General features: G+C 48.0%; 1 protein-coding gene and 1 long non-coding RNA gene across 7 annotated transcripts in view; both read right to left on the bottom strand.

Annotated features, from left to right (window-relative positions):
* Window positions 1-5,582: 5,582 nt before the first annotated feature.
* LOC117051483 lies at window positions 5,583-13,342 on the bottom strand. The gene is made up of 2 exons (XR_004427187.1): window positions 12,708-13,342; window positions 5,583-7,038 (listed from the first exon to the last, which is right to left on the bottom strand). It is a non-coding gene; the product is annotated as an uncharacterized LOC117051483 (long non-coding RNA).
* Window positions 13,343-13,390: 48 nt separating this feature from the next.
* AHDC1 (AT-hook DNA binding motif containing 1) overlaps window positions 13,391-26,913 on the bottom strand; it is a 181,960-nt gene continuing 168,437 nt past the window's right edge. For all 6 annotated transcript variants that reach the window (XM_033157892.1, XM_033157893.1, XM_033157890.1 and 3 more), the window contains 3 exons: window positions 22,805-22,842; window positions 16,829-21,883; window positions 13,391-13,505 (listed from right to left, as the gene is read on the bottom strand). In XM_033157892.1, the coding sequence (XP_033013783.1) occupies window positions 16,872-21,883; window positions 22,805-22,842 (5,050 nt within the window). In that variant the 3' untranslated portion in view covers window positions 13,391-13,505; window positions 16,829-16,871. The remainder of the gene's footprint in view (window positions 13,506-16,828; window positions 21,884-22,804; window positions 22,843-26,913) is intronic.

The raw sequence follows: 26,913 nt of genomic DNA, 5'->3' as shown, positions 1-26,913 counted from the left end.
CTTCCTTTTGCTGGTTGGTACACAACAGCTACCCTCACAGCCATCTATCAATCCCCCCCCCCCGCACGACACCGCCTCCCCATCCAGGGAAGCTGTGGCCTGCAGGTGCTAGGAGACCTGTCGCCTTGCTAGGATCTGCAGTGTGCATTAATGGATAGGAAGGAGGAAGCTTTGCCTCAGCTTCTCTCTCTCCCCCGGATGCTGAAGGACAGCAAAGGGCAGGTGGTGCTCCTGCTAGGTGACAACTTTCCCACAATGATTCATGCGCCCACAAGCAAGAGTGAGAGGCTGCCTGGGCAGGAGAGGAGCGCATGCTGCGCCATTTGCTCATGCCCAAGAGAGATGCCACGTAGGCCAAGGGCCAGGTCTCTGCCTACACAACTGTAGGAGACAGAAGTGCGCGGCTCCGGTGCAAACTGATTGGTCTGCAAGACAGGCCTCTGTTTCACACTTTGCGTTTGCCAGAATCAAAACAGTGATAAATTATGCAAATCCACTTTTTACTTCTTCTTCTTTAGTTTAGAGAAAATAAGCATGCATTCACAGGGGTCACTCTCAGTTTGCTGCCCTCCTCCATCTCCACCTGCCTTATTTGCATTGGAAATGCTGAGTCAGGAAACATCCAGCTGTACCGTGAACTCCCAACTGTGCACTTTTGAGCACAGGGTGCGATGCTGGAGGCAGCAGAGGATTTGAGAAATGAGGATCCGAGTTTAAGGGACGCACAAGAAGGAATCCCACCTAGACTTAACGTGCTTGGTGGCAGCAGAGGTTACCTGCATCCTCCCATTCAAGGGATCTGTAGTAATAGCTACTGGGTAGAGCGATCTTATGGAGTTGACATCAGCTAGGGCTAGTAGGGTGCAGCTCTCCTAAGAATCTAAACACATGCCTACACCCACACACCCAAAGCCATAGCCCCATCTTTCTCCTATCACCCACACTCATAGTCACACATTTCCATTGACTGAGGTTGTGTATACACCATGCATTTAAAGCATATTCCCCTGCTCTGCCCCAAAGAATTCTGAGAAGTGTGGTGCTGGGTATTATAGATCTGTGAAGGATAATGTACTGTTCCCAGGATTATTGCAGGGGTGGGGTGGGAATATGCTTTAAAAGTGTGGTGTTTACATGGCCTAAGAGAGCCAATGTGGTGTAGTGGTTAGAGTGTTGCATTAGGACCTGGGAGACCAGGGTTCAAATTGCCAACCAGCCATGAAACTCACTGGGTGACCTCGGACTAGTCACTGTCTCCTAACCTAACCCACTTCCCAAGGTTGTTTGTGAGGATAAAATGAGGAGCGGGGGAAACCGTGCATGCCACCTTGGGCACCTTGGAGGGAGGGTGGGTATAACTTAAATCATTCAATCAATGCTCATGGTGTATAACTTCCCCACAAACAAATCAGAATGAATGCTCAATATACAATGACTGTAACCTTTGTTTAAGCAAATCAGAGTGAATACTTGATAAATATGTCATCTGGAGAAACTCACAGACTACCACTGATAAGCTTGCTGGGGTTTCAGACGAGAGACTTTTCCAACCCTATTTGGAAACAGCAGGCATTGAACCCTGGCCTTCTGCACATCAGGCATGTGCTCTACCATTTAGCTGTAGCCCCTTGCGAAGACAAGAGGGAGAAAAGTGACTTGCACAAGACCAGGAACTGGAGGCTTGTGTGTGTGTGAGTGTGTGTGTGATAGTAATGTCAACCATTACAATGGCTGCTAAGGCTCTATCTTCTGATTTTTATCAGTACCAGGGGGACAAATCAGCACTCAGCACCATGGCTATCATTGGCTACTAACCCTGATGACTATATTCTACCTCCACGGACAGAGACGGTGAATGCTGCTGAATGCCAGCTGCTGGAAATCACAAGTGGGGACATTTGCTGTTGTGCTCAGGTTATGCTTGTGGGCATCTCATCCACTGTGAGCACTGGATCCTGGACCAGATGGATCCAGCAGGTCTCTTCTTATGTTCTTACATGAGAAGAACATGTAATTTCCCAGTTGACTTCAGCCTGCAACCAGTTTTGGCTGCCTACATTTTGGAAACTCCTGCTTACTCAGGTTAGGACTATACTAAGCTTTATCTCCTAAAGAGATCTTTCAACATATAAGAGATATTTACAAAGAGAACTGAAGCAAGAGGAATGCAGGACAGCTCCCTTGAAAAAGAGTGATCAGGCCAAGGTTGAAGAAGACCTGTTTATTGAGCATTTCTGATTTGTTTGTCGAAAGTTTGTGGGGAAGTTAGCTGTTTACTAATAGGGAGGCTTTTAAGGCTCCCCACCCCTCGGGACGCGGGTGGTGCTGTGGTCTAAACCACAGAGCCTAGGGCTTGCCGATCAGAAGGTCCGCAGTTTGAACAGGCTCCCTCGGCCAGTAGAGCGAGATGAGCGCTGCAACCCCAGTCGTCCGCGACTGGACCTAATGGTCAGGGGTACCTTTACCTTTACCCCTGTCCTAAACAGTTGGTTGCCAATGAATGAGCACACATTGACCCAAGGTGCATCTCCTTTTGCTTTTTTTTGAAGGGTAGAGAAAGAAAGGAAAAGAGAGTGGGTAAAAACATTTGTTGTGGTTGGATTTTAAGAGCAAACAAAGCCTGTCGGTGAGAGGATCTGAGTCTGCCCCCTCCTGCAGATTATCTCCCCATCGCTCCTTCCTGCCCAGCACGTTAACTCCTCGCTAGGCTTATTTTTGGTCCTGGAGCCCAGCTGCAGGGGCAAGGGTGGGGGGACGACGAGGATGAGTTCTGGCAGCAGATGCAGAGATGGAAACTGTGGGAGGAAGCACAGTGCTGGCCCAAGACATTTGCCTTGCTGAACCAGAGCCTAAATGGCACTCTTCCCTCCCTGCTGCAGCGCTTCAGAAAGGAAAGGTCTTGCTACACCACCAGTTCCTGCCTTCATTCTAGCACCAATTGCCCAGTTGAATGGCAGGCCAGCCCTGATTTAACAGGAGTGTTCCAGGAAAAATTGTGGAATTGAATCAGATATCCCCTCCCTCCCAAAAGAGGTGTCCTATGCTAAGAGGGATCCTTTTTTCTGCACGACCCAAAAGTAGATGTGGCTACCCCATTTTCTTTCTGTGCCACCCCCTTTCTCTCTCTTCCTGCTACCTCCCCCCCCCCGCCTGCCCATCCCAGACAGGCTGATGGTAAAGGGACAGATCACTATTTCAAGAGATCTGAATCGATCATTTGCAGGGGGGTTTCCCTTTCTTCTCCTTCCATCACTCTATATTGGCTCTTTTGGGTTGTCCCACTTCAGATCACTTCCTTCTTGATTACCCCCAACTGTATGAAATGTGGTCACACTTACCCATGCAGCATTGCATGTGCCTGGCATCCTATTTAAACTGGGGCATCGGCCTCTCATTCCTCCAAGCACACACCCCAATTCCATGAACAAAGCTGACCAGACAGGCAGCTGAATCTTCCTTGAACACGGACAGCCAGGCCACAGCCTCCAGTGCACTTGAGATCAATGGGGTAGCTCAGGGGATGGTGCAGGACAGCATTTTACTGCACATTTCTCCTAATCCAAACATTCTTTCTGTATGCCATATTGTCTAATATGCATTTCTTCAAGCATTTTCCTGTAATAGAATATATTTTAGGTATTTTAATGAATGCATGCCTTAAAAAATTTGAACTTTCCCCAATATATGGATTTTCCCACACATTTTTGGGTAGGATTTTGCATTGCAAAATCCAGAGAAATGTGTATTTCAAAAGAGATCTTGGTTTTAGTTTGCATATTGTTTCTGATTAGGTGGATTCATATTAAAATGTCAACCGAATCAGATTTGTTCCTCATCATATAAACACCTTGGGAATGTGTGGATTGCAGGGACTTAGCTATGCGTTTAATGCCTATCCAGCCATTTATCTTTTTCTTTTTTTAAGAAAAAAGGGGGAAACCCCCAAAACCTACACCACTTTTGTAGAGTTTCTGCAACATGGCAAGGAACTTGTGGTAGCTCTTGTATGATTACGGATCATATTTCTCATGGGGACTTGCTGATGGCTGAACATTTTTTAGAAGCTCTGCTTTATTTGGGGGCTAACAAGGGGTGAGAGGTGGGAAGGAAGCTTATACTCTGTGCATTCTGCTCTGGCTGAACTACAACTACCATTGGCTGTGGGGGCTGGGGCTGATGGGATTCCCCATCATAGTATAGACAAATGTGGAGCTGGATGGACCAATGATCTCAGTATAAAAAACATTTCTGTGTTCCTATTGCCCATATTTTTGTTATGGTGGGGAGGGTAAAGTGAAGGATGAACAAAGCCACTGCTGAATACACACGAGTTTTTTAAGATCCAAGAGAAGAAGCAGGATGGATGGTTAAACCACTATTTGTTAGCATCCAGGGTACGCTTTGGTTGCAAAATTATAATGCCCGTTTGCTCCCTTTGAAATGGGGACAGATCTGCACGCAAGAGTTATTCCATCCAATATAGAAAGCTTTAGAATAGTGCAGGGCTGGCCACCCATGAGGTAAGGTGAGGCAAGTGCCTCAGATGGCAGGATGCATAGGGCCAGCAGATTTGGCCTCCTAGGAATGTTTCATTCACTGCTGCTGCTGCTGCTTGGATGGCAGTGACAGCAGCAGCAGCACTCCTTGGAGGCTGGATCTGCGGTCGTCTCGGGCAGCACCCCTAATGCCGCCTCTATAGTGGCCTCTTGGTGAATAGGAGCTGCTGCTGGTCTTCCACTTGTTTCCAATGAAGATCTTTATTCCCCCTTTGTTATTGATGTAGATGTTCACTCACCCCATTCTTTTTGGTGGGGTTGTGGGGTGGCATTTTGTGGTTTGTCCCACATAGCAGACACTGGCATATTAAAATGCACACAAAAAATCTGTCTGTCAGTCATTGTGCACAAGCAAAAAAAAAAAAGCTACCTGTGAATTGTGATGGCACCCACTTTCCCCTGAATTAGCACACAAATGCTGAACTGTGTGTGTGTGTGTGTAAGTTGCCATCTTGAAGTGCCCTTCAGTTTCCTCCTGGCTTCCCAGCAGCACAACATATTTTAGGGCACCTTGTCTTCCAACCACAGTGGGAGCAACGGCAGACAAAGTCACACAGACAAGGCTTCCCGCTTTGAAATGCAGGCCAGAAAAAATCTCATCCACCCCGCCAAGCTTATTCTGGTGTTCTGGTGCAGAGGCCTCTCAATCGAGAAAAACAAGCGAGCTATTTTCATGCCGCCAACAGAGAGGCTGAGAGCCTAGAGCCAAGTGGCAGCAAGCTGGAAATCAGGATCCCACAGAACTGCAAAGAGCAAAAGCTTATGCTCTCCATCTGATGATGCCCTTTGATTGCAGCCCAAATGTCAGAATGGCAGCCTTTGCAACCCATTGTTCCTGGATTTGGCCTTAGAAGTGCCTCTCCCACCCCCACCCCAATGCATAACTAAGCATAGCATCTGAAGTGCATGAGCTAAGCATTAGTTATAGCCCCTCCCTTCCCCAATCCCCAAGTGCTGGCAACAGATGCTCCCGAGATACCCTAGGCATCCATTCAGTTGTCAACAGAAGCACACAAAGCAGCCTCGTCACTCAATATATAGGTTTCTTTTAATATAAAAAGTGTCTATTAAAAATTCCTTCCTAAATACACAAAAAGACCAGTTGGGGCACAGGGAGGGGGGAGGGGAAGCAAAATAAAAAGAGGGGCTTTGAGGGGTGGTGTGGATGAAGGCAACGTGGCCTGGGGAAGGAATCAAGCAAGCAGGAGCTTATATGGTGACAAATCAGGTGTGTTCTGTCTCCAGTCGACTACCAAGTCTGGTATATTTAGTCGTACAGTTCAGATCAGTTATGGGTAACACAGAACAGGGGTGGGGGGTCTTCCTCTTTTTTTTAAGTTTCTTTCTTTTTTTGTTTTTGCACAATCCACAAAGCTGTACATAAGTTTCCAAATCCAGGAAAAGGAGGGAATAGAGAGGGCAGGACAAAGGTGGAAAAAGAAGTCACTCGCACACGCACACACACACACATACACCCTGAGCTCAGCACTGGCGCAACGGGGCACACATGGAAGAAATACTCGTTTCGGTTTACAAGTGGCCAATGAGAACTCAGAAAATGCCGTTGCTCCCCTCCCTCTCCCTAACAAAAGAGGGTGCATTTGCTTGTCTTTAATCTCCCCCCCCCTTTTCTTTTTAAAATACAAATTTGGATCTTTGGGTGCGTACTGCCAAAAAACAAAACAAAACAATAAAATAAAATAAAAAAATCCCCCCCTCAACAAACAATAAAAAAGCAACTTAAAACCTCAAGGAAACCCATGCTGAAATTTGCACATCACAAAACCACAGCAGATGTACAGATGCAATATACAATACACGATTTATAATAAAACATTATATACAATAAATAGCTTCTTGTTACTTTTTGTCAATCAATCTGCAAATAGATTTCTCAGTGCATATCTGACACAATTAGCTTCTCTCCTGCTTTGACTCTCTCTGGACTCCTTTTTTTCTTCTTCTTCTCCTCTCAATATTTATTTCTGATTTTGAAAACGCGCTGTGTGTGTGTGTGTTCGTGTGTTTTCATTGTGTTTGCTCTTTTGTATTTTTTTCACTTTTTTATATATTTTTGAAAAGTATTTACAATTGCTGGTTTTGTGCAGAAAGAAAAGCCCCATTTTCCCCACCCTCCACCCCACCTTGCTTCTCAACAAAGGAGACACAAGCATCTCAGTGACAGACCTGGGGCTGGGGGCAGCAGGGAGGGGTAGGAGAGGCAGTAACATAGAGGGCCACAGTAACACAGGTGTGCATTGGGGTTGGGCAGGGGGACAGGGAGGGAAAGGCAACACGAGGCTTCTGTCTTCTTGCAGGGACTTCTCAGTGGATGAGGATTCTTCAAGGGGGAAGTCCTCCTTCTCTCTCCCCAGCCTCCTGGAGAAGCAATGTCAAGAGGAACCAAGAAGGGTGCATTTCCGTTTGTCACAAGAGCATAGCCAGTGTGGTTGGGGGAGGATCTTCCTGTTGGTTGTGGGAACTGGGAACAGAAACAAAGGGGAAGAATTAACAGCAGTGACATGGAAGCTAGGCTTGAGGAACCTGGTGCCCTCCAAATCATGCTGGATGTTAACTGATCAGTCCCAGCCAGCATTGGTTGGTTGTTAGGGAAGATGGGAGTTGTACTCCAGCAATATATGGAGGGCCACAGGATCCCCACCTTCGGGTAAATAGCACCAGCATAACAACAGCAGGTCAGTGCAGCCAAGTGGCTCCAAAGTATGTGGTTTTTCAAAAGTAGCCTCAGATTCAGAATGTGACGGTTTTAGAGGGCCTCTGAACATACACACTGTTTGCCTTGAACACATGGAGCTGTCTTGTACCAGTCAAATCCCTGCTCCATCTCACTCACTGTTGTCTCCTCTGATTAGCACAAACTCTCCCAATTTCCACACAAAGGCCTCTGCTAGTTTGGTGTCCTGAAATTCTTTTACTTAGGGATTCCAGAGACTGAACACAGGATCTTCTGCAGGCAGCGCATGTACTCTACCACTGAGCTACCATATCATCCCACAGTGTGTGGCTTGTCTTTCTTACTAGAGGTATCAGGGCATTGTTCAGCCACAGATCTGCTGTCTACTCATGGCATGTTGCAATCTATGCTGATCTATGGGAGGCGTATTATTAGCCTACGATGTCTCTTGATGCCGTTCAACAAGTCTTTCAGTATAAGGACCAAGCTATATGTGACTGTAACGGTGTAGCTCTGCTCCTGAGTCCAGGGTTTTTTGTCCAGCCCTGAAGTGAACAATTGTGAATTGTGCATAGCTCTTATTATTTATTGATAGGGGATTAAAACCCTTGCATGTTGTTTTTAACACTTTGCCCCTGTTTGTTTTCATACCGCATCATTGGAACATAGAGCTCATAGATTTATAGAATTGTAGAGACCCAATGGGTCATCTGGTCCAACCACCCACAATGCAGGAATCCTGCCTATCAGACCACTGGTCCATCTAGCTCAGCATTGTTTACAGTGACTGACAGCAGCTCTCTATGGTTTCAGATAAGGCTCTCTCCTAGCCTGACCTAGAGGTGTCACAGATTGAACTTTGGGCTTTCTGCATGCAAGGCAGATGCTCTACCACTGAGCTATGGGCCTTGCAGAAAAAACTGCCCCTATTTGTTAATGGGATGTCTATTCCGCCTACCCACCCACTCACTTTTTTGCAAATTATATTGCTAGTATAGAGGCCCCAATTTGGATCAAGACTGCAATGGGATGGCAAAGGGTTAAAGGCCCCCTACCCCTCACAGAAGAGTTCCAATCTGGAATGGGGCCTCTACTCAGGCAATTTGTAAGGGGGAAACGCTGCATTCAAGGTCAGAACTACCTAGTTAAGAGCACTTGTAGTTTAAACGCATGCAGTTGGCCCCTGAAAACAAAAGGGAGAAGTAGACTGGCCCTTGGGTGGATTGGTAGAGTGCATTACCGACCAAGTGGGAGATTGTGGCCACAGTCCTTTTGACAGAAAAGAGAGCTTGGGAATACCTGAATGTTTGAGTGTATGGAGGTTGAAGGGCTGATATGCACAAGAGCTGGCCTGGCAGCTTTGCACCTTAAAAATCTCAAGATGTATGCAGCCGGACTGTCGTTACTCAGTCCTGAACTGGGCTGCCACGGAGGCTGTCTTGCCCAAGGATCCTCCAAAACATGGAGCCACCAGTGGTGCCGCAGTCACGTCATGTGTGGTTAGACTGAGGCACCGACTGTGTGGTTCCAAGGTGTTCACATACATGTTCTGGGACTGAATCCAAGCTCAGTATTTAGCCCTGGCCACACCATGGCGATCTTTCCAGCCATGCCTAAATAAAAACAGAAGGCACTGCTTCTAAGTCCAAGGGACCTAGCTTTGTAGTTCCAGAGGCAGAGCCACCTGGGGATCAAGAGGCATAAAAATGCAGAGGAATGGAGCATTCAACCCTCCCGTGACAGATGCTGGAGGCCCTCAGGCAGAAGAAACAGAGTGACAGGCATCCTAGCGAGGCAAAGGATGAGGAGAGCTAAGGGATCAGTTGTCATAGAGACTGTTACTGCTAAGACTTGTTCAGCTTAGTTAGCATGGGAGAGCAGGAGAAGGTGCCCATTGGACAGCTACCGCTGAGAGGCTCTCAGAAGTGGCATCAAAATGGATGCTAGTTGGAAGGGACTGAGGAGCAGCAACAGGAGGAAAAGGGGGGACTGTGCTGACCACAGCAGTCCTAGAAACACATGTTTAAAGGGTGGGTGGGAGTGGGTGCCCTAGCTAAGGTCTGCCTCTGAAACCTTTCTCCCAGCTCTGCCCTATTCATTTTAAAAACCATGGATCCTGGGGAGGGCTGCAGCCTAGGGGGTTCTGACAGAAGCTGAGCTTTTTGCACTTCAAACCTGACCATGGAGACCCTTGACACCAGCCCTGTTCAGTAGTGAGTAATGACAGCCAGTCTGCATACAGCTTGAGATTTTAAGGTGCAGAGCTGCTAAGTCAGCTTCTGTATATGTCAACCTTTCCATCCCAGTATGCTCAATCAGGTATTCCTCCAAGCCCTTCTTTCTATCAAAAGGCGGGTGCCCACCATGTCCCACCCTGCAGTGAAAAAAGAAGCAAGTAAGCAAAGAAACAACAACCCAAAGCTTTTCGGCAACTTTTTTAGTGTGGGGTGAAGAAGCTACATATAGAGGTGCATGCAGGAGCAAGTCCACAGTGGCCACTCACAAGTCACCGTTTTGCTCTGCTGTTGCCACCTCTGTCTCAGAGCAATGGAAGATGGGTGTGCAGAGGAAAAACACACTCTTCTACTCCATTGTTAAGGCTCTCATTCAGCAGCAGGAGACATGATGAGCTGAGACTGCACTCACAACTTGGTTCCTGGAGCAGGTGTCAGGGATCGGCACGGTGGGGACCCCAAAAAAGGCCCCACTGTGGACTTCTGGCTCCCCTGGGCCCTGCTCCTCCTCTTCCTCTTTGCTGCCACTGTCTGTTCAGTGGCCTCTCGGAGCAGCTGTGCAGATAGCAAGCAAATAGGCATCGGTGAACAGCAAGGAGGAAGTGAGCCCACTCAGAGAGGCCTCACGAGGGCATCTTGCCCCAAAGCCCCATCAAAAACTCTGCAGCCTGCACAGCATAGCAAATAATGTGGGTGCGATTCTGTCTGCAACATAGATATTATCGCCTGCTAGTTGTTTTCATGCCACTACTGAAACCAGATCCAGAAAGGGGACAAGCTGTCATGAGCTGCAGCCCCCCGCCATCCTGTTCCTCTCAGTGCCCTCAGCGGTCACACTGGTTGAGGACTGCTTGCCTACCACTGGCCGACCAGATGTATGAAGAGATAGGACAGAGGAGCAGGAAAATGGTAAAAGGAATGACACCCCACAGCCAATACAAAGATTGTTGTAAAAGTACATAATTTCTGAACCGGAATTTTCTATATTAAGAGCAGCATGTAAATGAACCTAATAAATAATAATAGATAAATGAATCCTCCTAGAATGTGCCTTTCAAGATTTTTGATGGAAGAAGGCCCCTTTGTATGTTCATTCAAGTAAAAAAACACTTTCATATGTAAAGCTACAATGTCAGAGAGATAGGCCATAATTCTTATGGAATTTGCTGCCAAGGAGTGTGGTGGAGTCTCCTTCTTTGGAGGTCTTTAAGCAGAGGCTTGACAGCCACCTGTCAGGAATACTTTGATGGTTGTTTCCTGCTTGGCAGGGGGTTGGACTGGATGGCCCTTGTGGTCTCTTCCAACTCTATGATTCTTCTCTGAGTCCTGCCACAATTTCTATGCATTTCCTTTCTCTCCACCATTTGTCCTGCTTCAAGATTTGCAGCACAGAGCTATGCGGGATACAGCAGCCATGCTCCCTGACCACTGCAGATCTGATTCAGCAGGCTTTTGAGCCTTGCTCAGCCCACACACTTTCCAGTCTACATAGCCTTGAGTGATGTATAAACATGCTCTTAAAAAGAGAGTGAAGATTATCTGTGTGCTGAATTCTATATCCGGTGCCAATTTCTGCATTTGTGCAGAGGGGGCCGTGGAATGCACTCCTTTCTCCAGTCCGTTTCTTGATTATTTCACGTATTAACTGGAAAATACTTGGGCAGGACCTGCTTATATGTTTTGTACACTGCCTTGATCTTTGAAGAGGGGCTGTAGCTCAGTGGAGGAGCACCTGCGTTCAATCCTCCACATCTTCAGGTCGAGCTGAGGAGAACTCCTGTCACAAATGCTAGAGATTGCCCGTCAATGTAGACAATACTAAGCTAGATGGACCAATGGGGTCTGACTCAGTATAAGGCAGCTTCCAGGCTTTATCATGATGGTGATGATGATGATTATTCCCCATATTTTTTCCTGACAGGACTCAAGGCAGTTTGCATATAAAAATAAGAACTGCTAAAAGCAAAGAAAAAAAACATCATTAAAAAGCAATTAAACATGGATAGAAATAAAACCATATACATATATAAAATCTTTTAAAATCATACAAATAATTACAATAATTGCAGCACGGCACCAGCCGTTTCATTAAAAGCAGCCAGTCCCCAAAAGCCGGTTAGAACAAATAAGTAAGCAACAACCTACTTTTCTAATTATTAGTTTTTTAAAGTCAGGTTTTCAATGCATAGTGTTCTGTGGATTCCTGAGAGCTCAGTGGCAGAGATAAAAGGATAAACATCAAGGAAAGGGTTAAGGAAATAAACAGACCCATCTCTCCCCCACACAACATACTTTCCATTGAATGGGCTTAAATGAGCACTTAATGTGATTTTAATATGGCTGTTTCAGTATGCTAATCCAATATCGATTGATTGTAAAAAGGGACGCCCTCTCTGAAATTGAACAAGCCAGTGAGAAACAGACCTGGCATGCAATTAGTGCCAAATTACCCAGGCCCTGATGGCTTTGAGTGCATCCTGATTAGAGCTGGAAACTCATGAGGAAAGGGGCAAATTCCAGAAAGACACCTGCACTCCAGGAAAACGCTTTCTGATGGTGGCAAACTCTTGGCAGGAAGGTGTGCAAAATCAAGAGGATTAAAGGAACAGGTGTGCGTCTAGACATAGTTTAGCCAGAGAAAAACTAAACAAGGGTTGGGCCGAGCCTGGAAACGGGCAATTGCTTTAAGAGGTGAAGTTGGTGACAAAACAGTAGCATCGTCACTTGGGGGGTATACACCCATTAATTGTGTTCCACTATAGTCTTGGACCCAATGCAAGGCCAGTCCTGCCTTTAGGTTGAGTGAAGTGGATGCTCAGGCAGTGAATGCCGGGGAGGGCACTGGGTGTTCCTCCTGATCCCAATCCCAGGATTTGTCTGCATATGCCACACCACTTGACGGCTGGCCCTCTTGGAAATACCTAGGGTGGTGTTCAGTACTCCTGTTCCATTAGCATAAGGCATGTGCACTAGTGGAAGAGAAATTCCCCTTCATCTGCAGCCCCCATGTGCCCTCAAAATCAGCTGCAGATGGCAACCCTTCAGACATTAATGGGGTGGGGTGGGGACATGCGGTGGGAGGAGAGGAAACGAAAGTCCTGCTGTGCCAGTGGAACTCCACCAGTGTTGCTCTTATGCATCTCACAGTGAGACATTTTATTTTCCCACAAGGCCCTGAAAGGACATTGGACTGTTAGCTAGGAGACTGAGATTGTTACTTACTGGCAGATGACGGTGTCCCCAAGGCCCATTCACAGACTTGTAAAATCTTCTGGGCTCTCCAAAGAGATTAAGCAACGGCAACAAAAATGTTCTTTTTTAATAAAAAAAAAATGCAAACAAACAACCCGGGAGAAAAATAATAATAATAATATAATAATAATAAGAACTGCACAAGAGAAAGATGAGAAGAAAAAAGAAAAAGAACTACGAGGAGGAGGAGGAAAATGCTGAGTCTCCAATCTTCATTACTGAGTTTTCATTTGAGTTCACAGATTAGACGGTTCTCTTTTCCCTCTCCCAAAAAGAAACAAAAATAAATTTTCCGTTCCCATGGCTATCCATGTAGGTTGTCCATTGCCTTCCGGTGTGTTTCTCGTATGCATGCTGTGGGTGGGTGGGTGGGTGGTGCTGGGCATCACAAGTGCTCCCCTGGCTCTTGCACTCCACGTGGGCAGTGGCTGTGATCGTTCGATTGTCTTTTTGCTGGACTGCAGGGTGGGAGGAGAGGAGGGCTGACAACATGGTCTGGTTCAAAAATCGTCTCCATGCCGTTCTCAAAGAAAGTGAGTTTTATTTTTTTTTATTTTTTAATATATTTTCTTTTTTCTTTCTTTCTTTTTTAAAGGGGGTATTTATCTCTCTCCTTTCCCCCTCTTTTCCTTTCTCTCTCTCTATTTTTTTTATTAGAAAACCCCCCCAAAAGAACCAACAAACAAATGAACAAAAAGATCAGTTTTTGATTTCCATTAAATACAGAACTTGAAAAGTGTTCCAGAAAAAGTGCTGGCTAAAGTAGCTCTGAAAAAGAGAGGGGGAAGGGAGGAGAAAAAAGAAAAGAGAGAGAGAGACATGTATCAAAACGTGGCCCATTCCATCAGAGCATGCACATTCATTCTGCAGCATGGAGCATGGAGCCCAAGGGACCAATAGCCTTTTGTCCAACAAATCCCCTTATTTGAATCTTCAATTTAGTAGGCCTTTAAAAGAACCTACTAAACTTCTCCTGGTACATATGCTTGCTGCTTTTATTTAGAGTAGAGATTGATAGATAACTTATGGTCTATACATATTATGGCCACGTATCCTGCTATGTCAATGTAAAAGTGTACAACCTCTCCATATGGTCAGTTTTATCTGACCCTTACTGGGCCTACTTAAATTTAATTAACCTGCCACTTTAAAAAAAGTCTATAGTATTTTTCTATAGAGGAAAAAATACCTACTCAATTTATGTCCCCAGCCCTTCTAACAAGGTGTTCAGTGTAACATTACACACACCATTTGTGTCAGGTTGCAATCATTGTGCCTGTCAGAGGAGCCTGCATAAACCCACCCTGCCCCCATTCTATCCCCTTCTGGGTCTGAAAATGGCCACATGTTCTTTGAATTCACGCAAAACAGGAGTTGCCTGTATATGGGTTTGTGTTTTAGAAACCTGCTTTAAAAAGCTATGTTCAAATATTTGTGAAAGAGATATTCCATAGTTTAACACTGCACCCTTGGTAGAAGCTGGACATTATGGGGTGTGGGGGTGGTGTGTGTGTGTGTGTGTGTGAGTGAGAAAGAGACGGAAAGCCACAATTTGGTTTTCCATCCTTTCTGTTCCACAAAGTGCTATAAGACAAAACACATGACAAGACGTCATTGCATGGTAAGATTCACGATCCCTGTAAACAGCAAATGACGTGGAGCGTGGGTGGGGAAACTCACATGGCAATGATATAACAGCACACATTTTTCTAAATTACATTGGACCAGGAATGGGGAAACCTGTGGCTCTCTGGATGTTATTGGACTCCAACTCCCATGAGCCACAGCCAGCATGGCCAGTGTGATGCAGCAGCAAAAAAGCTAATGCTATTCTAGGCTGCATCAACAAAAATATAGTGTCCAGATCATGGGAAATAATAGTAGTGCTCTATTCTGCCTTGGTCAGAACACACCTGGAATGCTGTAGCCATTTCTGGGCACCACTGTTTAAGAAAGATATTGACAAGCCAGAATGTGTGCAGAGGAGAGTGACCAAGATGATCAAGGGTCTGGAAACCAAGCCTTATGAGGAACGGTTGAGGGAGTTGGGTATGTTTAGCTTGCATTAGAGGAAACTGAGAGGAGATATGATCATAGAATCACAGAGTTGGAATTTTAGAGTTGGAAGGGATCCTGAGGATCATCTAGTCCTCCCCCCAGCAGTGTAGGAATATGCAGCTGTCCCATATGTGCATCAAACCCGCAACCTTGGCGTTATCAGCACCACACTCTAGCCAACTGAGCTATCCATGATTGCTTCAAGTTACAAGAAAGGAGATTCTGACGGAACATCAGGGAGAACTTTATGATAGCAGAGGCAGACTTAGGGGAGCCTGGCTGGTTGGCCCAAACTGGGCGCCAAGCTGAGAGGGTGCTGCAACAATGACTTAGAACGGAAGATGAGAGGTGGTGGTGGTGGTCATGAATTTGGTGTTGCACAGGGTGCCACTGAAATTTGAAAGTTCGAAGTTCGCCACTGCTGACAGTAAGAGCTGATCAACTGTGGAACGCTCTCCCTTGGGAGGTGGTGGACTCTCTTTCCTAGGAGGTTTTTAAGCAGAGGTTGGATGGCCATCTGTCATGGGTGCTTTAGTTGAGATTCCTATATTGCAGGGGCTTGGACTCAATGACCCACGGGGTCACTTCCAACTCTATAATTCTATTATTCAAAATGTGGAACAGCATCTAGCTGTGTGTGCATGTGTTAGTTCCTTGCTTGTACAAGGTTCTATACACTCACAATCATACCCATTCTAAAACCCAGTGAGATTTGCAAATTAAAACCTTTTGCCTCCAATTGCACAATGTTCAGAGCACAACAGAATAATATTAAACTTGTGTTTGAGAGGCCCACACTTGCTTCTGTTAGCTTTTGGTGACCACCTATTCAGCACTTTGGGCAGGATTCAACTAATGAGCCCTGACAATGGAAGGCTTACAAGAACTTCTGCTGGCACAATGGGGTCCCCCCCCATGCACACACCCAGAATTGGTTCAGGAGAATCCTTGGAACAGCACATAAGAGGAAAGGGCAGAACATTCCACCAGGCAAGCAGAGATACTAGTGTTGGCAGAGGTGTTCAGCTTAGCGTTATGCTGAATTCCTCCCTTAATATATTTATCTATTATTTCCTGCCTTTCTGCATATAGTCCCCAAGGTGGCTAACACAGCAATAACAGAAATATAATAAACCAAATAGCTTGGATCCATCTTGCTTTATAGCTACTTTCCCTCTCTAAAATCACCCCCAAATCTCCTGTTAACAGTTTTCACCTCTAGAGCTTGTAGAAAGGCATTCTCAATACCTGCCCCTCATTGATGGAGCTTCTTTCACCTAGAGGTTCTTTAGAGCTCAGGCTGAAGTGCATTTCGGAAGTAGTGAAAGGCCCTTCAAGTTCAGGCATGCACCTGGAAGCTGAGGCTAGGTACACATAGTTCCTGTATTTACAGCATTTTGGTTTTTGCTAACTTGAGGGATGATTCACAAGTTATAACAAAACACAGGTCCCTGTGTTTCTACCCCAGTGTGACAGCATCCTTTCTATAATATCAGAAGGGCATTTGTGTGTCTAAAAAAAATGTGTGTCCAGGAACTTCTGCTGACCATGACTTCTTGGAGACAGCCATAAGCACCCTACAGAAGTTATTGAAAGGGAAAACGCCAACCTGGGACAAAGACACAGGGAACTGCATTTTGTTACATGTGAAGTCATCATTAGCACAGAGCTACCTCGCCTACATTTTGCCGTAAGATGCAGAATACATACCTGCTTATTTACACCTCTGCCTGCAGCTGTATAACATGCACACCCGGTGTCATACAAAGGCCTCGTTCCTATGTAGTAACTGCTGGCACACAGACATCTGCTTTAAGGCAAGGGGCTTCAAGGATCTCAAAGCCACCACCTTTCTCCCCTCCCTTTGCCACCGTGCATCCCAGGTTTGATTCCCCCTCCTCCTGCCTTTCATGTGCCAGGAAGCCCTTTCCTGGCACAGCTGTGATGAAGCTGAGTTACACAACAAGCCCAAGACACCCTCCCTCCCACTAAAGCATGTCCCCTCCCTCACCCCCTTTTCCTCCAGCACCTACCCTGAAACAAAACCTCGTTGTCTGGTTGGCACTTCAGATGACACTACAATGAGGTGACTGTGAATGTGTCCTCAGGATGTTGCTCTAGCATTGGACCCAAAAATGCGCTCTTCTGGGCTGCAGTCATGATGGGGTGCCCTTGGGGTGCAAAACTGGGGTACCTATAGTTGTCCTGCAGCGGCAGCATAGAGTCTCTTGGGACTGGGGAGATATTCAAGTCGTTCATCAAGGGGCAAATGTAGGCCCCTCGGTGGTGGGCCCTTGCCATGTCCATAGGCTCCTTCTCGCTCTTGGAAGGGTTGGTGTTGGGGGGGCTGGTCAGGTGGGGGTTGAGGCAGGAGACATCTGGGCTTCTCCCCATGAAGTCCACTAGCATCCCAACCCCAGCTTTGTTGTCGTAGGGAGGGCTGCGGGTGCTGGAGGTGGGGGAGTACCAATAGTTGGGGTTTTTGCAGCTGGGCGAGTCGTAGTGTGGCTGGGACATGGGCAGGTCCCGGCAAGACATGTGCGCGGCTGGGTGGGGCATGCCACCAGCCCCTTGCATGCTGTGTTTGAGCGAGTCGCAGGCCGGGAGCTTGCGGATATCGCTGGGCCTCAAGTCCTCTTTGAAGGCCAGGGTTGGGGAGCAGTTGGGCGAGAAGGCTTTCTGTAAGCTTGCTTCAAACACAGTCTGCTGAGGGGGCGGGGCAGCAAGCTGGTGGGGCAGGGCGGGGAAATGCTTGCTGTCCAGGTCTGCCTGCCCTAGGCCAGGGGAGTCACTCTGGAAGCCTTGCCCAAAGGTGCCGTCCGAAGGGGTGGAGGGGTTCATGGAATAGGGCCCAGCAAAGTCACAGGGGTCCCTTTCGCTGAGCCCAAAGCCCCGCGACTGGGAGGGCAGTGGCGACATGCTGCTGTCTCCACTGTAGTAGTCGAGGCCCAAATCTGTACTGTCTTGAAACATGGGGTTCACTTGCTGGGATTTGGTAGGGAACTTGGTCTTGCCAGTGCCTCTCTCCTTCTTGGAGGCACAGGCACCTCGGGAGCCTCGTGGCTGCCTGGCCCCCGTGCCCCTCTTGGAGGGGTATGCACCTGTCGAGAAGTTCAGATGAGCAGCATCAAATATGTCCACTTTCTTCCGTCTACCACGTCCCGGCTTGGAGCTGCTCTGAAATAAGACACTCTGGTTCCAGTTGTAACCTGGGGCCGAAGACGACTCATTCCAGTCCATCATCAGCTTCTCCAGGCTGGAGAGGCTGGACTGGCCCTCACTAGACGAAGCCTCGCTGTTGGCCCTTCTGTAGCCAGCTGGCTGGTTGAACTGGGTACTGTCCGATGAGGACTCGGAGAAGGTCTCAGAGACGGTTTGCTGCTTGGCCTTCTGGGGTGTGTAGTTGGAGATATCCAGGATAACATTGGGTTCGTTGATATGGCAGTCAAAGCCTGGGTTGTAAAGCTGGCTGAAGGTTTCAGAGTTCCAGTCCAGGTTGCTGTAGCCTTGCCGGAAAGCCCACTGGGAGGCACTGGGAAACTGCCGGCAGTTCTCTGGGGAGGGCTGAAAGGAGACCGAACCCTTAGGGACCATGTAGCCACCTGGGGACACAGTGCTTGCCCGGCTGTCGCACCTCATGGGTGTGTGGGAGGAGCTGGAGAACTGGCTGGGATCTGAGCTGTTGAAGAAGGAGGCCTTATTCAATGGCAAGCTGGGCCCCGAAGTCTGCTGGGCATAGCTGGCACTATGGGCACTGCTTGGTGATGAGGGCAAGCTGTTGCCACTGCCATACGTGAAGCTGCAGTCTTTGTTGTTGGGGCAGTCCTGTGTGGCATGGTATGGCTTCCCTTGCTGGAACAAGCTAGAAGGTGTCACGCTCTGCCCACCACTGCTGCTGAAGCTGCCGTACTGTGCATAGCTGGAGGCTGCTGTGGAGTGGGCGGTGGGTGACCTGGAGACAGCTGAGAGAGGCGCCAGCTTCTGAAAGGCATCTGTGCTGCGGCATTCCGAAGCAGCCTGAGAAAGGCTGTATCCCGCTGATCGGCTGGGAGGGAACGACTGCCGGCTTGTCATGGCTGTGTGGAAGGGTGCCTCAGTAGTAGCAGTAGTGGTGGTGGAGGAGGGCGTGACTTTACCCCCTCTGCTTGGGTAAGATGCCATGCCCCTCTGCGTAGCAATGGCATTGGGAGGGGCCGTGTACGAAGGAGCAGATTTCCGTGACTCAGAGCGTGTATTTGAGAGGGCAAAGTCTAGCAAGTCAGAGGAATCATCTGAATCCAGCAGGGAGCGGAAATAGCCTGTGAAGAGGCTCTGTCTCTCCTGGCTTAGTTCTGACTGTGATGATGGGTTGCTCCCACCATAAAAACCAGTCCTACTGGATGAACTTGTCTCCAGCGTCGAAGAGTGGAAGGTCCGAGAGTCTTGGTAACTGCAGTTCCTGTTGGCTTGGCTGGAGAGGTGTCCATGATGGGACATCCAAAGACTTTCTTTGTCTCCGCCCCACTCAGAGGTCCCATCACTGAAGTTCTGGCCAAGGTTTTGCTCAGGAAACAGCGCCCCGTTTTTGCGGGACCGCCTCTTCCTCTTCGGCTTCTCCATGGAGTCGGGCTCTGGCCGGCCCCTTTTTCGTGGGTGAACAGGGTCAGCATGCATGGCTGCTCCTGGGGCTGCCTTCTTCTTCTTGCCGATGCCTTCAAAAAAATCACTAAAGGAGCAGCGAGGTGACCGGGCAGAGTGGCCCCCTCCACGTCCAAACCCGCCTCCTTTACCACCACGCCTGCGGAAGCCTTGGACCCGGTGCAAAAAGTGGGAGATGCTTTGAGTATCTGGGGCTTGGTGGATGGAGTCTGGCTCACTTGGGGTCCAGCAGCGAGGCGGGGAGCAACGAGCTGAGCACTGGCTCTGGCGGTTTAGGAAGGCAAGCTTTGCCAGGACATCAGAGTAGTCAGCTTTACTATCATTGGTGTCGGCGACATAGGAGGGCTGTGGTGATGCCAGTTTCTGTTTCCTCCTCCTCCGCTTTTTCACTTCTGGGGTGGGTTCCTTGGGTTTGCAGGGACCCAGCATCAGGTTTTTGGGGGGTCTCCCCCGCTTGCGCTTTAGGATAATAGGCATTTCACCTGGAGGAAAGACCACCACGACGTTACGACCATTGTTCTTCATCTTCAGCAGCGGAGTTGGCTCCAACGAGCTGCAGGTTGTGAGCTCTTTGCCTTCTAGGTTCAAGTTGCTGTTGAGGGAGGACACTTTGTATGTCGTCTTGTTCCTCCTCCCAAGAGAGACAGGGATCTTGGCCATCTTCACCACCATCCTTCGTACTCCACGGCACTTGGGTTTTTGGACCTGCAGGTTGGCGGCTGGTTTCTGACCATCTTCAGGTTCCAGTGGGGAAACGATGGGATCCATCACTTCTGCTGTCACTGGCATCCTGACTTCATCTGGTTGTGCCATCACCACCTCCACCGGTACAGCCATGGGGAGGACTCTGTTCTCAGCTACAATCTCTGCCCGCCGGCCCCGGCCACCTCTCCGCCGGCGGCAGAGCATCTTTGGTTTATCTGTTCTACGTAGAGCATATTTCCTGTGATCATCCCTTCCCCGCCCTGCTCCTCGCCTTGCTACTCCTCTCAGGGAGCATCCTCCGAGGTGGGAGCTGGGTTGGAGCGAATGTGATCCTAGGGACTCGTCTGTCCCTAGCTGGGGCTGGGAGTCTAACAATTTGGGCAGGGGGCCTAGCAGCTGGGCTTCCGGATCCAGAAGCTGGGCTTGGGAGTCAAGCAATTGGTGGTCCAGAGTCCCTAAAGACTGGAGCCCTAGTGGCTCAGAAAGGGGTTCCAGGGACTGAAGCGATAATGATTCAGACAAGGGCTCCAGATTCTGCAGCTCCAAATGCTCCAGAGTCTGCAGCCCCAGTGGCGCAGGCAGCGGCTCCACCGTCTGCAGTGCCAGCGGTTCTGGAGGAGGCTCTAAAGACTTAGAGTCTACTAGCTGAGGCTGGTGTTCCAGAGACTGTGAACCAATTAACTGGGACCTTGAATCTAGCCCCTGGCTTTGGAGCAACTGGGAGTGGGGCTCCAGATGTTGATGATCTATTAACTGGGGGCCTGGGCATGCCAAAGAAGCCAGTTCACTCAAGATATCTGTATCAGCCAATTCGGTATAATCAGTGGTATCAGATTCCGAGCTGCTAGCTTCATCTATGCTGCTTGATGATGCCTTCAAAGCAGGGCTACTCTGGGTGGCTGGGTACTGGGCACTCTGAGTGTCCCCCTCTGACTCTCCTTCACAGATTCCAGTGGGTCGGGTCTGCTTGGGCAGCTCAGCTTTGGTGCTGCCCTGTCCTGCTACCTCCTCGGGGCTACGGATGCTGCTGGCAAGCATGGGTGAGGAGTAGAAGCTGTACTGCAGGCCCTGATCCTGGCCTTCCTCATTGAGTGGTGGGTGGCTGTTAAGCTCTAGGCCACTGCAGTCCAGGTGAACGCCACAGCTCTTCAGGTCCTGGGAGAGGCGATTGATATCCTTCATGATGTCTATGAGCTGCACCACAGGATAGAGGTTGATACGGCCATTTCCACACTTGCTCTTTAGCAGCGAGATGATGTTGTCAATGTTGCACCTTCCTGAGGCCAGAGTGGCATTGGAGAAGGTCTTGGCAGCTCTGTCGTGCGTGGCTGTCTCATCTAGGCCCCGGGTGTCAACAGGGCAGCCCAGAACATTGGCCAACGGCAAATCCTCCGCCTTGGTGCTGCCATGGGCATGAAAGCTCTTGCACCGGTCAGCCGTCTCAGCATGACGCAGTGAGCTAGACTTGTGCTCGCGGCCTAATGCTGAACAGGAACCTTCAGGAAAGCTGAGCATGCTGAATGACAAGGCTTTTTCTGCCAGACACGCTGAAACCTTTTGACCAGGATGCCCTGCTTGGTATAACTTTGGCTCTTGGGAGTAATCAGAAGAACTGCGGATGGCGCCTCCTGCTGGTGGGACTGAAGGGCCCTGGGATTTCAGGCGCTTCCTAAATTCTTCTTCACTGGCATGCCTCTTGGCAGAACAGTTGCTGGGATGTACATCTGCAAACGTGGAACCTGGACCTGGAACAGGCAAAGAGGAGACATTAAGTTTGTCATGTTAATTGGTTCATGTAGAAGTGTGTGATAGACTTCAATATATGACAGCATTCACTTCTGGGGCTTCATGGAGGAAGCTATTATTGTTATTATTTTAATTTGTTAGTCATTTTATCTTGCCCAGGGCAACCCACAGCAACTTACAGCCAAACAAACAAACAAAGAAACAGACAATAAACCCAACATAGATGCATTAAAACCAAGACGAAAGAGAAATACATTAAAAACATCCCACCCACTTCTAAAAGGCCACATATAGTTGAAGTCCTGGTTAATATAGAGGAAAGTTTTTGCCTGGTGCCTAAAAATATGTAGTGACGGCACTAGGTGAGAGCATTTCACAAATGGGAAGCCACTGCAGAAAAGGCTCTTTCTCATGTTGTCACCCTCCAGACATGGTCCTCAGATGATGAGCACAGTATCTGAGTGTAGGCTGACATGGCGAGAGCTGGTCTTTGGGGTATTGTGGCCCTAAAGCAGTTTAAGGCGTTATAGGTCAAAGCCAGCAGCCTGAATTGGCCCAGAAACTGATTGACAGCCAGTGCAATTGGGTCAGGATTAGTGTTATATGCTCAAACCATCTTGCCCTGGGGAGCAACCTGGATGCCAAATTCTGCACCAGTTTCTGGATTGTCTTCGGAAGCAGCCCCATTTACCAACATTGCAGTAACCTAGCCTAGGGGTTACCAGAGCATAGATGGCAGAAGTTAGGCTATTCCTGCCCAGATGCAACCCATGCAGACAGAGTCCAATGCAGGAGAACCAATGTGCATGTGTTACACAACAAATGAACTGTACAGAAGGGTCCTCGGCACCATTTGTTTCACTGCTGCTTTGCAAGAAAAGAGTGGGGTGAAATTACAAAGTCCACAGCGCAGAACTCACCTTCTGCTTTGCTGTTCCTGCTGTTACACTTGAGTTCTCTGTGGAGAAGGAGGACAAAAAAAGAAGAAGTTTAGCCTGGAGAACAATCAGAGACACCCTTTGCAGTCCTTCTGGTTGGTGGCTCACTCATGTCAATCTCGTTCTGCAACAAGGGACCCAAATCTACAGCTGGGCACTTAGTTGTACAAATATCCTCTTAGTTTTCTGGTGCCCCAGTTCTGCACAGTCAAGCAGTGTAGGGGTGGAAAGGTGAATTAATGAAAGAAAGCATGGCTGGCTGACACCCTGAACAGGAGCACTCTACAATATTATTTTGCTGGTCCCACCTGTGGTTCTGATTATTATCCCACCTCAGAAGGGTTCTCTCCCATTAGCACTGTGCCTTTTCACCTCAAACCAATACCTTCTTTTGAGAGGGTTGCTCTTAACAGTGTACTGTATCTGGGCTATGACTGATAACAAATTGCTGGAACACCTTTATACTTCACCAGTTGCCCTTGTGGGCCCCAAAATAGGTAGGATGGGGTGTGTGGTTTTTTGTTTTGTTTTGGTTTGGGTTTTTTTTGGAGGGGGAAATCCCAAGTACTTTAAAGCAGGTACAATGTCCTTTTTTGACACGAGCAAATGTGCTCAGAGGACAAGTGTTGCTTTTGCTGTCTAATATCCCTCAAATGCTGCTATTTACCCCCACAAGTAACAAACAAACAAACAAACAAACAAACAAACAAACACTAGCACAGCACAGGTATCTGCATTTCGTTCTAATGCAGAGCTAATAGAAGCTATTTCTGTAGCTAATTAAAGTGGGGGGGGGGGCTATTTAGATTGAGAATATGGCACCAAGGAAAGGGTTAAGCATTCAATTCACCCCTGGCTGCTTTATAGGCAAATATAACAACTCTCCCACATCATGCCTGTTTTCTCAAAGGAAATAAAACAAGTCATTGTGAGGTTCCACTACACTGGAGATTCTGAGCAAAATCCACCTCTCCCAAACATGGCTGCTTCATCTTATGAAGATTTTAACTATGAATGCTTACTCAGAAGTAAGTGCCATTGAGCTCAGTGGTGTTTACTGCCTGGTGTGTTTAGGGCTGCACTCTTTAATGTGGATCAGGTATCTCTTATTCCCAGCTTTCACATTCAGACAGACAGACATTCAACAGGTGCAGTCATGGGGGGAAATTGAATTGAATTATTATTATTATTATTATTATTATTATTATTATTATTATTATTATTATTATTTCTGTCTGTCATTTAAAAGCTCAGAGCCTCTGTCCAGGGTGGAGGTGGGTAACTCTGACCAAAATAAAAAAATAAAAAAGTGGAAGTTTCAAATGCATGCCAATGGGGGAAATGGAAACTACAGGTATAAGCAGGGATTGTATGATGGTGGAGGAAGGCAGATATTCTGGATGTATTAAAGTATCTGGTGTATGTAGCACAAGTCATTTTTGGCTATAGGCTCTTGCAGCCACGTCTCCACTAGGTGTCCCTGATGAGCTACAGATCCCCTTCCAAGCTGCCATGTCTGTCAAATGGTTAAAACCCCCTCCCAAAGTTATTCCCACTTTCCGTTTAAACTTTCTGACCTGGCTGTGCTACTTCTCTGGCCTGACAGAAAGCCCTCTTTGTGCAGTTCCCCTTTTTGTGCGACAGCAGCAGAGGACTTTACTTGCCCAGAGCCGGCTGAGGGAACACACACCTGGCACCAGAAGGGTTCCCCCCCCTTTTTTTAATAGTATCAGTTACACGGTCTGTGCCTCCCCACACTCTGGAAAGAAGGAAGGAAGAAAGGAAGGAAGGAAGGAAGGAAGGACACACACACACAGAGAGAGTGACGCTGAGGAAAAGAATGGAAGTTCTTTGTGTGCAACTTTCTCCTTGGCAGGGAGAGGGGAGGCCCAAACTCAACGTTCACCATTCCAGCCTAGCCCCAAAGGGCCGGCCTCCACTTCAAACGAGTCTCCTCCCTCAGACTGCGGCAACCCTAGTCTGTCTAGGGAAGCCTTGCTTCAGACTGGCCGCACGGACGACAACCGGCCTACCCTGAGGCCAAGGGAGCTATGACTACACATGAAGCAGAACATGTGTATCGTCTCTGTCCTTGCAGACTTTGCTGCCGGAGGCGAGCAGCAAACGGCGTCTTCATCCTCTGCTCCAACCCCCCCCCCCAGCCCAAAAACACAGCACCCGAAGACCGTCATGCTTTTGTGGCACCTGAGATAGAAAACTCCACAAATGCCCCACCTGGCACTAAAAAACAAAACAAACAAAAAACCCAGTAATAATAGTACTCTTAATAACCAATAATTTGCTGTCCTGTCATGACGCCACAAAGCCAGCTGCCTGGGAGGACTGTTTCACTCTCCCCAGTAGAGGCTGGTCTATTTGGGTAAGTTCAGCCTGCCTTCAGCCAGCGCCCAACTTACACACAGCCACTCTGGTAGTGACACCGGCTGCCAGCATCCTCCTCCTGAGTTTCAGTGTTGCCTTTGCAGAGGATGGTGGCAACAGCAGGATCAGTTGGCTTCACCTACTGTTGTTGCGGTTATGTATTATATTTATCAGTAGTTAAAAAAACAAACAAACCCAAAGTGACTTACAAAACCAAGCCCTGAAAACAAATAGAAAATGTAGAGTAAGAAGAACCCCAAATGGTCACTGTAATACACATAAAGGAGCAGGTCCAACTCAACCTCCCCTCTTAGAACATATGCAGGAAATTAAGGCCCAAAGGCCTAGCTGAATAAACATGTTTTTGCCTGGCTCCTTAACACAGGTAGTGATGGCACCAGCCATGGCTTCCCAGGGAGAGCATTCATCAACCAAAGAGCCACCACGGAGAAACCCTGCTTTGTGCCACTATCCTCTACACCTCCCTTGGGAGGTGGCAGACAGAGAAGGATCTCAGATGAAGAATGCAGGGTCCAGGTTGCTTCATCGGGGAGAGGTGGTCCTTGAGATGATCCAACTACTGGCCGCCTGAGCATCAGCTTCCACAGTCTCTGCCTAGGGTTGCCATACACCTGGGAAATCCCAGACACATCCTCTTTTGTGGGGCCAACATGCCCATCCGGAGGGATTTTTACATTTTAAAGGAAATGTCTGGGTTTGGGGGGGAGAGTTTGTTTGTTGATTGGGGATTTTTGGCTCAGGTATGGCAGCTCAGGCTGCTCTGCATGCCATGGCCACTGCCAACCCGAGCCAGGGAAAGAGGGGTGCAGGCATAGCGGCAGCCCACATGCCCAAACACGTCTTTCCCCAGCTTGGGCTGGCAGTGGCTCAGGCTGTCCTCTTTTTTGCTCTTCAATATATGGCAACCCTATCTCTGCCTAATGGTAGGGACAGGTCCTGGTTCTCTCGAAGGCCTAGTTCTCACAGGGTTGAGCAACCATATTGTCTTCCCACGGGCATTTGGTTGGCAACTGTGAGAAAAGAAGGCAGGACTGGATTGGCCTTTGGTCTGATCCAGCAAGGCTCTTCTTGTGCCAGAATTGCATCACTTTAGACTGTGGGTAGAGGCTCATATGATGGAATGTTCTTTCATACAAAAGCATTCCCTGCTGACAGAAGCATAGCATGTTAGTGGGAAGAGATTCTCTCCTAGCCTTCAGCTTAAGAGCTACTTTTCTGTGTACAGAGGGTTGTTCTGGAGGAGCATTCGGTCATTATAGTCTCAGGGATTGCCTCTCTCCATATGAACCTACCTGGACCCTGAGATCATCTTCTGAGGCCCTTCTTCATGTGCCTCCTCCACGAGAGGTCCAGAGAGTGGCAACATGAGAATGGGCCTTTTCTGCACTTCGTCTGGCATCTTCATTATACACATTTAGGCACAAGGCAAAAGTCCTTTGGTTGAGTGACATCTGATATCCTTTCAAATGTGTTGAGGGGGGATTGGTTTGGTTTTCTTCTTATTAATATTATATATATTGTGTTTTTTATATTGTAATTTTACATTGTGAACTGCTCTGCAAGGTAGTATGCAAATCGAATAAATAAAGAATTGGAGTTGAAAATTGTACAGTCCAAACTCCTGAAGGAAATTTGAGCAGGCTCTAACCAAGCTGTGTGGTGTGTGTTTCAGACCCTATACACTGAGA

Source organism: Lacerta agilis, chromosome 8 (assembly GCF_009819535.1).
Source record: "Lacerta agilis isolate rLacAgi1 chromosome 8, rLacAgi1.pri, whole genome shotgun sequence".
In the NCBI taxonomy this organism is placed as follows: domain Eukaryota; kingdom Metazoa; phylum Chordata; class Lepidosauria; order Squamata; family Lacertidae; genus Lacerta; species Lacerta agilis.
This window is presented reverse-complemented; position numbering and strand designations above follow the sequence as displayed.